A 12,617-nucleotide genomic window follows, 5' to 3' on the forward strand; every position below is an offset into this window, starting at 1 on the left:
ACAAAATCGAACAGGAATTCGCAAAATCAAACAAAATCGAACAAAATTGATAAAAAAAAGTCGAAAAAATTGATGACCAAAGTCGCAAACTCGCAGTGGAAATCGAACAAAATTGATGAACAAAACACACAAAATCGCACAGAAATCGAACAAAATCGCAGAAAAAAAAATTTGATAAAATTACCAAATGATATCGAAAATTAAAAATCTGAAATCTAATCAAATTATGGAAAAAAGAATATACAAATTTGATGAGAAAAAGTCGAAAAATCGCACTAGAAATCAAACAAAATTGATGAACAAAACACGCAAATCACACAAGAAATCGAACAAAATCGCAGGAAAAAAATTGATAAAATTGCCAAATAAAATCGAAAATTAAAAATCGGAAAATCGCATAAATCAAATCACAAAAATCGCAAAAATTAAAATCGGAAAAATCAAATTGAAAAATCACAAAATCTAGTTGAACATCATGCGTTTTTCATGAAAAATTGAACAAAATCGGAAAAAAAAAAAAACGTACCTGATTTGAGCAATTTAGGTTGTTTATGCGAAATTTGAACAAAAATTCTTCAATTTCCAGCAATTTGTGTTTAATTTTGGGATTTGAGGAGAGAGAAAGATAAGAGGTTTGCAAGTTTGAGGAGAGAGAAAATTTTGGACGGTGGGTTAGGGGTATGAGCGAGGATATGTGTTTTAATCTCAGCCGTGAGATTTGATGGGTCATAATCTACGGTCTTGATTGTCTGTTTTCATGTTTTTAGCTATAGGCTTGTTTTCACATCATCCACACACCATATATATATATATATATATATATATATATATATATATATATATATATATATATATATATATATATATTTATAATCAAGAAGACAAAACAGTTACATCCCTTCCTTGCTGCTATAGCAAGTAGGTGGGCTTCGTGTACTCTATATCTACTAACCTTCCTTATAACAAACTGCCTAAAAGTATTAGTTTTTTTTGCTTGATTTCATGTATTGCATGTTTTACTTCCCTTCTACCTCTTCTCTCTTCAATGAATGCGATTACCATCTCCTTTGAATCCGTTAGCATGGTCATCAATCTCCCTGCTAGATCAGGGCTTTGTAAGGCCATCAGTGTTGCTTCCGCTTTCTGCTTGTGTTGTTGAAGTTGCAAAATTGTGGCCTTCCCTCTATCAATAACTGCACCTCTTTCCTTGATTACCCATCATGCTGCTGCTCTCCATGACTTGTGTGCTTGAGTCACATTCCTTTTCCAGGCACCGTCAATGAGGATAGTGATGTCCTCATTACATACACCACCATCTGAGCCCCAATATGGGTTAGCCTTGGCATCATCCATCGTAGCATTGATATTTGTGTCTTTGGAGCTTTTTGCAATTAAGTTATTGGAGTTAACCCACCTGGTAACCCACTGGTTTGCAAGAGACAAAATGTTAGTCGGTTCAACGGCTTGGTTTTTTAAAATCACGTTATTTTTAGTGAGCCATAGGCTCCATAGGATGCAAACAAGCTGAATGGCAGTACTTTCTACCATATTCCTATTTGAGAATAAAAAAGTCAGGTAGTTCATTATCCATATTTCAATCTTCAGCTCCTCTCCATTTTCTGCATTAATTCCCAGCGTGCTGCACTTCCATACTCTTCTTGCTATCTCACAGTCTCTAAATATGTGTTGTGGAGATTCTTCTGTTGATTTACATAACCTGCAAGTGTGGTTAACCATAACACCTCTTTTCATCAGGTTGTTTGCAGTTGGTAACACATTAACAATTGCTTTCCAGAAGGAATTTTTGTGCTTGGGCCATAGTTTTGAGGTCCATAATTTCTTCCAGAAGCTTGTTGATCCTTCACCATTCTCTTTTAGTTGGTCAAGTCAGTAGCCTGATTTGATAGAATAGTCTCCAGAATCTGAAGGACCCCAGTCCCAGTCATCTTGGTTCATACGCTTTACCGAGTGGATAGCAAGAATATCTCTGGCCACACTAGAACGAAACCATTTCCACACTAGCACACTACGCCAATTTCTATTTTCATCGAGCAGGTCACTTACCATGATTGGCTTGGCCTCATTATTATTCTGTTGTCTTTCATTGCACTTGATTAGATTCTTTGTTGTCCACCAATCTTCCTCAATTGCATTAGATTTCCCATCAGCTATCACTCTTCTTAGTCCTCCTCTCATAGAATGGATACTTTTGAAGATACTTCTCGCTCCCCATGACATTGAGGCTGTAGTCTCTCCTTTCGTACCTTTTTCAAACCAGTTGTTACTCTTGTATCTAACTTTAAAAACTTTACTAACCTGTAATTGCGGGTTAGTAAACATATACGCCATGCATGCTTGCTTGAAGACTAGAGCTTTATTGAGGCTATTTATGTTCCTAAGCCCAACACCTCCATCGTACTAGTGTTTTTCTAGAGTAATAGATTTCCTCCAGTAAATCGGTCTTCTTCCCATAGATGATGCCCACCAGAATTTGAGCAACAATGAAGAGATTTTCTTTAAGGTTGATTTTGGCAGGAGGTAATTAAGCACTTACAAGATGGTTGGCCATGGCTACAAGAATGCCATTATTAGGACTAATTTCCCAACTTCAGAGAAGTTGAGAAATTTCCATGAGGAAAGTTTACTTGTGATTTTTTCCACAAAGCCATTGAATGTAGCTGGTGACCTCCCATTTACATCCATAAGGCAGCCTAGATAAGTGCCCATTTGATCCTTATCCTTCACACCAAGGGTCTTCCTGAGTATCTTCTTGAATTTATTTGGCATGTTCTTCGAGAAGATAACGTTGGATTTGTTCAGATTCACCATCTCACTTGAGATTGCACAATACTGATCAAGGCTTTCCTTCATTACTCTGAAGTTCTCAATGTCCGCCTTAAGGAAGAACAATGCAACATCGGTGAAGAAAAGATGTGACAAATAGGGCCCCGACCTTGCTACTTTGATGCCTCTCAAAATAGAAGAGTGTTGCAGATGATTGAGTTTCCTTGACAAAACTTCCATACATAGTATGAAAAGATAGGGTGAGAGAGGGTCGCCTTGTCGAAGCCCTGCTTTTGGAATAATCTTTTTTGAGGGCTCTCCATTGATAAGAATACGATAAAAAACCATGGTTATGCACTGCATTATCTAGTTTATCAAAACCTCCAAAAACTTCATTTGGATGAGGACTTTTTGACAAAAGACTAATTTATTCTATTATATGCTTTATTAAGATCGACCTTAAAGATACTCTAGAACTTCCAAGACTTTGCTTTCTTTTTGATCTTGTGAAGCATTTGATCTCGTGGCCTAGCATACAACTGTCATTTATTGATCTCCCCGGCATAAACACATTTTGGTTATCACCAACCAGATCACCTATGATGCCCCATAGTCTCTTCACAAGACACTTTGATATGATTTTATATGAAGTGTAGCATAGGTTGATTGGTCTGAATTCCGAGACCAGTTATGGATTATTCACCTTGGGAATGAGGGCTATGAATGTTTCGTTCATCTCCTTGAGTAAGAATCTCTCTCTAAAAAAAGCAGAACAAGAGTTGAAGACATCGTCGCCAACTGTTTTCCAGTTTTGTTGGAAAAAAGAGGAAGTATATATGCAGTTACCTCCGAGTTATAATTGTCCTACTCCAGGGAAAGTTTGTAGGTTGCATAAGTCTCTATATGGTCTGAAATAGGCTCCTCGACAGTGGTTTTCTAAATTGTCTAAAGCCTTGAAATCTTATGGTATCAAGTAATCATATGCAGATTATTCTTTGTTCAGTTATATTCAGGGTACAGTCTCCCTTCATGTTCTTGTGTATGTTGATGATCTTATTATTACTGGTTCGTCTCATGATGCGATTATTCGTTTTAAAAAAATATTTGAGTACTTGCTTTCATATGAAAGACCTTGGTGTGTTGAAGTATTTTTTGGGTATTGAAGTTGCTCGTGGTCCGGAAGGTATATTTTTGTCTCAGCGTAAATATGCTTTAGATGTGTTATCTGAGGTGGGAATGTTAGGTTGTAAGCCTATAGATACTCCTATGGAACAGAACCATCGTCTTGCATATGCCGAGGGGGAGCCATTCTCTCAACCTGATTGGTATCATCGCTTAGTTGGGCGACTTGTTTATTTAACTGTAACTTGTCCAGAGTTAAGTTACTCTGTTCATAGTCTTGCACAGTTTTTGAGTAACCTGTAGGTGCAACATTGGGATGTGGCAATCAGGGTACTTCGCTATATCAAAGGTAGTCCTTGTCAGGGTATATTGTTGCGTCCTATGAAAGACATGTGTGTTAACGGCTTTCTGTGATAGTGATTGGTTAGCATTTCCTTTGACTCGTCGTTCTTTGTCTAGTTATTTGGTTTTTCTTAGTTGTTCCCCTGTCTCGTGGAAGACTAAGAAACAACTGATAGTATCTCGTTCTTCTGCTTAAGCTGAGTATCGTGCTATGGCAGTTACAACTTGTGAATTAAAGTCGTTGAAATCTTTGTTGTCCTCTCTTGGTATTTTGCATCTCAAGCCTATGAAGTTGTATTGTGATAGTCAATCTGCTCTCCATATTGCTAAAAATCCTGTTTTTAATGATCGTACTAAGCATATAGAGGCAGATTGTCACTTTGTTCGTGATGAGTTGGTAAATGGTAATCTAGCTACTACGTATGTTCCTACAGGTCATTAGTTAGCAGATATTTTGACGAAGGCACTCGGGAAGCGACAGTTTGGTTTTCTTCTTAACAAGTTGGGCATTCGTGATTTACATGCTCCAACTTGAGGGGGAGTGTAAGGATATAATTATGTTAAGTGAGATATATTTTGTGAATATATTTGTATATATCTTGTTAGGAGTTTTTGATATGTTAGATTAATATTGTAAGCCTATATATATATGTATTTAATGGTAAAGGCTCATTAAGCCGTTTTCTCCTAAATTTCTTGTGAGTTTAACAGAGGAACTCAGAGATGAAGTGACCAAGCGTCAGGAGGACTCAACAAGTCAAGACTCGGTTAAGAGTAGTCTTAAGACTTAAAAGTACTTGGGTTAGTGTGAGTTTGTCACATTGAGATGTTTTATTTCAGATGTTACGGGTACAATTAATTACTCCTTAGCTTAGGCCGTAGAGGTGTGAGATTTGGGGTGAAGTTACTTGTTACTCCTTCATTCACTTCTTGTTTGCACCATGACCCATTTTATATGAGAGCATTTTTTGTCAAATGGTGCAAACAACAAGGGATAGAGGGACTGAAGGAGTATTCCGTAGTTGTTACTCTATTACAATATATGTGCTTGTACAATTTAACTATTAATATTTGTAATTATATATTAGCATAAAAAGGTTAATATTATGAATATATATATAAAAGTTAATCTAAAAACATTTTACATGATTACATATATTTTGTATATACACTACTACCTCCGTCCCATTTTTAAGTACCTGTTTTCATTTTCTAGTATCCTAAAATTAAGTGTTTATTTCTAGTATTGTTTCACGTATAATTACTTACATACCCCAACTTTATACCTTTTAGCATATTAAACTTCCCTAAATACCCTTAAAAATTGTTGGCCACTAGAAAACATAATATTGTACTTTTTATATTACTCTCAATATACTTCACACATACTTTTCATACTTTTTTCATATGCATTAAACCCCGTGAAAATATGAGAAACGAGCACTTAAAAATGAGACGAAAAGAGTAACTACTTTTATCTGTTTGTTATAGAGGTTAATCTGTTAGGATTATAAGGCTTTTTTAGTTGATAATATGATAGTAGTTACTCTATCGGCGTTAGTCAATGTTATAGATGTTACTTTGTTATTTAAGGGCTACTCAGATCAATAAGTCCTGTAAAAAAAAAGGGTTACTCAATAAGTATAATAAGGGGTTATTTGTCAAAATAACAAGGGTTACCCTGTCAATGTTATAGGGGTTACTCCGTTTTTAAAAAGCGGTCATACGGTGTGGCTAGCCACATAGAAAACTTGTTTTTTTTTTGTTTTTTTATATTGGTAAAAAATTATAGTCAAAGTAAGTATTTTAATAGAGCAAAATCAATAGTTGTGATTATTATGAAACGAAGATAGTAAAAATTTATTTCGGTAACCATTATATTTGATATATACATGTTTGTTTTAAAACGATAAGATACAAGGGGGTCTTCTCCCATCGCAGGAAGGGGGGGGGGAGGGTGAGGATCAAACCCCCGTCACTCGGGGAAGATGGAGGGACTAACCATCCATCTCCTTGATCCTCTTTCGAGTCGTGCGTGCTAAACTACATCCATAATTTCGATACTTGTAAAATTCAGGTATCGGAGTTTTGGGTTTTGGTTTAGTCAAGTATTAATTAAATTTTAATTCATGATTTTTTTTACTCGTATATGATAATTTATTGATTAACATAACCATCTAAAGTTCTAATTATAAAGTTGTGACTTATGAGGTCTAGTTGAATGGGAATGTGGGAAGAATAAAAGGAAGGTTTTTGCTTTTGTTTTCCCTTTGGAGTAATCCCTCTATTTCTTATTTTCTATCCGATTTGACATTTTACGGCATTTAAAATGCATCTGAAACCGAATATATCTTTGTTTTCATGCACGTAAAAACATAAAAACTTGACATTAATAAATATACAAGGTAACAAATCCTTCATATGACTAAATTATCTCTTAGAAATCAATGATAATTAATGGTCAAAATTTTAAAAGTTTGACACAAATATTAGCAATAGGGCAAAAATTTAGGGGCGGATGGAGTAATACACTAATGTTCTATATATACATTACGCACACAGTATTATCTAATATAGTAGGCACAACAAGAGTATATAATTTTAAGAAAAATTAATAATAAGACCATGTTCTCTTTACCTATAATTGCTGAATTGAAATTATGTTTGCTGAACATAAATTATTTTGGGTTTTTTACGACACGTCTTCATGTTTTTCACTTTTCTACGTTGTACCATCTCTTTTTGAAAGTTACACACGGTATCTTTATTGTTATAACGGATAATTTCAATGGAACGATGTGGGAACTCACCCTCAACACAATGTAAAATAAATGGAAAAATACGATAATAAAAGAGACAAGTGTTTATGAGGAAATTTTGATTTCCTCCCCTCAAACCAAAATATTGTTTTATTAAGTTCCTACAAAATAAGACAATAACCCTGTTGATGATTTTCCTCCTCAATAAATCATCAATACAACCATCATAATTTTCTAGTAAGCCTAAACTCTCTTACGTAGGCTAACCTAAAAAACCCCATATCTATTAGGATATTTTACTTGCTCCCCAAGCCTAAATAATCCAAATTGATTATATTCCTGAAATCTATCTAGTTTTCTACTTATAATCCTCATCAAACTAGGAAAAAATAAAAATAGAAATAAATAAAAGATACATCATATCTAAAAGATACGTCATGTCTTTTCCCAAAATAAATCTCGTTGGTATTTGGTAAGTTTAGTTTATTTTCTAACAAACATTCCCTTAAACTCAACTTAAATTACCAAACATCCACATGTACCAATGATCTTTTTCCTCTAGTTGGGTTTGTAATTCTAGCAAACCTCCCCTCAAGCCCAACATGACTTCCAACTTGATCAACTCGCGATCAAACTTCTCCCCTTGAACTTGAACATCTTCTTCCATCCATGAAGTGATTTCTCTCGTTTCTTTTTTAGAGACTCCAACTAGTGATTTTAAGCACCAGAAAAATCACAAGAAAACCATCCAACCTATCATTAGTTTTTGAGGCCAAAACTATAAACCCTCCACATGTAATTTTTTAATGGACAAAACTACAAACCCTTTAACATGTAATTTTTCAAAGGACAAAACTACAAAACCCCCAACTGTATCTTCAACCATTGTCCCGACCAATACCTTCACTGTACTTTGCCATAACAAGAAATTCGTCATCTCGTTAAATAATTCTACTTTGTATTTTTTCCCAAATCTTCTTTACATCAACTTAGCTCTTGATACCAATTTGTTATAACGGATGTTTACAATGGAACGATTTGGGAACTCACCCTCAACATAATGTAAGATAAATAGCAAAATACGATAGTAAAAGAGACAAGTGTTTATGAGGAAATTTTGATTTCCTCCCCTCAAACTAAAATATTATTTTATTAAGTTCCTACAAAATAAGACAATAACTAATCCTCATTTTCCTCCTCAATAAATCATCAATTCAACCATCATAATTTTCTAGTAAGCCTAAACCCTCTTATATAAGCTAACCTAAAAAAACCCACATCAATTAGGATATTTTACTTGCTCCCCAAGCCTAAATAATCCAGATTGATTATTCCTAAAATCTATCTAGTTTCCTAATTACAATCCTCATCAAAATAGGAAAATATAAAAGATAGAAATAAATAAAATATACATCATATCTAAAAGATACGTCATATCTTTTTCCAAAATAAATCTCGGTTGTATTTGGTAAGTGTAGGGAAATTTTCACACTTTCGCCCTACTGTGGGTCATGTTTTTAGGCATGGCGGTGCTCCAAGGGAAAGAAGCTAGAGAAAAAGAGTCGCCAACAAGTTTTAGGAACTTGTAAACCGTTCACGGGCGTGAAGGTTACACCCCATTCACAATCACAGATATTGCTAACTCCATAGTGGTCCGAAACCATGACTGGATGTTCAGGGATGATGGTATGAATTTGACCTAAGAGAAGCCATACCAGCCTTAAATAGGCCTCTACTTAATTCTTATGAAATTCATACGCATTTTTCGGTCAACATACATACATCAAATTAATCCTAAACCTGTTTAATCTACGTTGGTTGATTATTAATGCACAATCGAATCTAATATTTGTGATCACTTAAATTAAAATCATCTTAAGCCTAAATTCAATTATTAATTATCTTATTAGGAGTGATTTCAAGTATAAATTCCCTTTAAACCTGCAAAAAGGGGCGTGATCAAGCAATGACAATAAATTGTGAATAATCAAGCAACATATGATCAATATAACAATCATCATCAAAACATTGTTAGTAATAAGATCCTAGGCATGATACTAAACGAATTAAAAACAAATTCGGGCATGTCTTTAATAACAAGATCAAAGCGTTATCCTAAACATGATATTAGAAATCAAAATAACATCCTAATAAGCATGATTTTTACTCCAAAATCAAAAGAATAACTAAGTAATTAAATTACTTACTTTGATGTATCGAATTTCTTGCTGTTAAAACAATACACTCGTTTAATTACTTACTTTAATGCATCGAATTTCTTGGTGTTAAAACAATACACACGTTAATAAACTTCAAGAAATCCAAATCATAAAGTAAATAATAAACTAAATCAATTATAGAATTAAAATATAGATTTGGGACCAAACTCTCAAAACTATCAACCTTTCACGTAGGGTCGAAAGCAATGTCGAGTTTAGCTTGGAGTATTCGAATTTTGCGAAGAAGGTATTGTGACTGATTTAGGAGAATATCAAGAGTGTGTTTAGGCTAAGGCTAAGTACATGGGTGTTTAAGAACTTTGAGGATTATGATGGCTATCGATGGTAATTGTTGATGGGAATTGTTGATGGTAATTGTTGATAAGGATTGTTGATGATCGGAACGGGGAAAACGACCTTTATTTATAGGGAAAAAATTAAAGAGAGTCGAAGCGATTAGAAATTCTGGACGAGATAGGACTTCTCTATCGCGAGGCGACAGAATTATCGTGGCGCGACATAGCTGACGTGTTGCATTGGTTTTATCGCCCTGCGATGGTTTCAGAAGATAACAAAGTTGTACGGAATTTTATTTCTAATGGGATTATGAGTGTGAAATATATCCGGATGTCTTTGAATTTGAACGGGATAAGCACTATCATATGAGAAGTTTTATTCGGCTTCGAACTCTTTTGATCTTTATCTTTTCGGAAAGGATAGATTAGAACCTTCTAGAAGATTCTAGAAGTTCTTAAAGAATCCTAATTGATTTAGGATTAGGAGTATGATCATATAGGGCCTAAATAAAGTATTTAGACTCCATATAATCATTTAGGTCGTAAGTAAGGTGGACCTAGGCTCAGTTTAGTATTTGGCCATAACTTATTCGTTTTAAGTCGGATTTGGGCTTATACTATATCGTTGGAAATATCTTTTCCAAACCCCATCTAACTTAGCAATGATTGGACTGAGATTATGGATCAAACTAAAGTGGTTTGGACACGAAATGAATGATTTTAAGGACATGAAATGAATGATTTTGGGTTTAAAGACACGAAATGAATGATTTTAGATTAAAACATTTTAGGTAAGGTTGGTCAAGGTCTAAGGGAACTTTGCGTGACTTTTTAACTCTTTACCGAACTCATAAATCAGAACGTGAAAGACACTCATCACTGGTTAGGTTATTGGGAGACACAATAAGGTGTCTACAGTAAGTTTAGTTTATTTCTTAACACTTATGTTTTATATTTCCTATCTATTATGCCTTCATCATTAATTTGGCGTTAGGAATTACGTTAACTTTGCCAAGAATAAGAATTTTTCTATTTTATGCCTCTATGGTTTTTTTATATGAACATTTAATTTTTTTTTTATCAATTTTAAAATGAAAATGTCACCATTAATGTCCAATTGATAATGGATGTTAGATCATCATTAGATGAGTTTCAAAGTATAAAAATATTACTCTCTATGTTTCAAAATAGTACCTCAGTTTGACTTATACACTATTTGCTACACCACTTTAACTAATCTTAGATTCTTAGTATTTTATACATAATATGTGTAATAGTCATGTTGATACTTGTTAAAATCGTATCGTTCATAATTTTCGAATTGAATATCAATTTTTTTTTTCTATTTTTATGATTTATACTTATTGATTATATAAGAAATTGTTTTCACAAAAAAAAAAAAAAAAAAAACTTGTAATTTAAGAAATTTTTGGCCAAACTCCTACGTTGGCAAATATGTCGGTCAAACTGCATAGGTTTATTATCACAACGTGCTTGGTGTTTTCCTAAGTTGTAACTTTCTCAGTTGTAATATTTTTATTTTTTTTTTGTTTTGAAGTTCATCATTTAATGACGCTTTGACATTAATTATCAATACGACATTAATGATGGCATTTTTTATTTCTAAAATTGATAAAAAAAAAAGGGTATATCTTAAACAAAAAACAAATTAAAGAACCAAAAGGGCACAACATAGAAAAATTCTTAGTATTAGCAAATTAACGGAATTCTTAACACCAGGTTAACAGTGAGGAAATAATAGACACGAAACATAAAATATAAGGGTACCATGTGTAACTTTAAAAAAAGTGATAAAATATAGAAAAGTGAAAAACACTTGAGTACGATCTAGAAAAAAACCAAAAAAAGTTATTCAATTAATACTATTTCTACTTAATTAAATTTAATTTACTAATTAAAACTTTTATTACATCTGTTTCTTATTATGTGCAACAAATGATATTTATGTCTCACAAATAATACCCCTTTATTGCACATAATAAGAAACAAAGGCAGTACTAGTATTATTAATTCTCCACTTCTTTTTATTATTATTATTATTATTATTATTATTATTATACTATTTGTGATTTCACGCTTGCCAATGCTTACTTTGATGATTAATATCTTTAATTAAACTTTTGTATAAATTATAAAAAGTTGATTTATGAAAAGTAGCTGTTAAGACGAAACTAATTAGATCTCACATGACTAAATCACAAAATATGGTCAAAAGCTATTGTGTGAATAGTAGTGTAACTATACATATGGCACAATTAAAAAATGGAGGAAGTATTATCTTACTTATTTAAAGTTTACTAATTTTAATTACTAAAACTAATTTTTACTGAACTGAACTTATTTTTGTTGAACTAAACTTATGTATACTAAACCATAATTATTTTTGCAGAATTGAAATTATTATTTTTTAAAAATACTACTCTATATCTCTATTATATAAGCCAAGGGGTGAGGTTGTGATGTCCCTCTGAAAAAACTTTAGTACATCTCTGATGTACTCATTTTATATAGTATTTTATCCCCGTCCCGTGATCATAGTTAGGAGTATTTTTGGCTCTTTAGAGCCAATTTTATTACTAATATGCGTTTTCTAGTGTTTCGTAGTTGTGGTATTATTCTACAGGAAACTGCAGATTTGGAACATTTTCCGGCATTTAATGGAGCCACCGCGAGCATTGGAGTTGAAACGTATTTATATGATCGTGTTTAGAAGCCCAAGACCGTAATTGATGATTCAATCCGGTGATTAAGGGCTCAATGAGGAATTTTGGAGCTTGGACAATTCGACCTAAGAAGGATGACGAATTGGGCTAAGGTAACGAGGCCCAAACGACGAAGAAGTGTAAGCCCAAGTATCCGTCCGACCGGGCAGTGCTCGCCCTGAGGCGCGCCCGGCCGGGCGAGAGGAGAAGACCATAGGGCGAAGGTTCACCCGGATGCGCGCCCGACCGGGCGCGAGCAATGCACATTATAGGAAAAAGGCGCGTCCGGCCGGACGGTGCCTCGCCCGACCGAGCGCGTGTTCTATTTAGGATTTTTATTTTTGTTTCTCTTTTTCCTTATTGAGGATTTTA

General features: G+C 33.8%; 1 protein-coding gene across 1 annotated transcript; it reads left to right on the top strand.

Annotated features, from left to right (window-relative positions):
- The first annotated feature begins 3,494 nt into the window (after positions 1 to 3,494).
- Positions 3,495 to 4,690, top strand: LOC110700203. The gene is made up of 5 exons (XM_021877711.1): positions 3,495 to 3,690; positions 3,772 to 3,849; positions 3,950 to 4,109; positions 4,210 to 4,270; positions 4,532 to 4,690. The coding sequence occupies exons 1-5, from the start codon at positions 3,495 to 3,497 to the stop codon at positions 4,688 to 4,690; spliced, it is 654 nt and encodes a 217-aa protein (XP_021733403.1).
- Positions 4,691 to 12,617: the final 7,927 nt, after the last annotated feature.

This window comes from Chenopodium quinoa, unplaced genomic scaffold (genome assembly GCF_001683475.1).
Source record: "Chenopodium quinoa cultivar QQ74 unplaced genomic scaffold, ASM168347v1, whole genome shotgun sequence".
NCBI classification, from domain to species: Eukaryota; Viridiplantae; Streptophyta; class Magnoliopsida; order Caryophyllales; family Amaranthaceae; genus Chenopodium; species Chenopodium quinoa.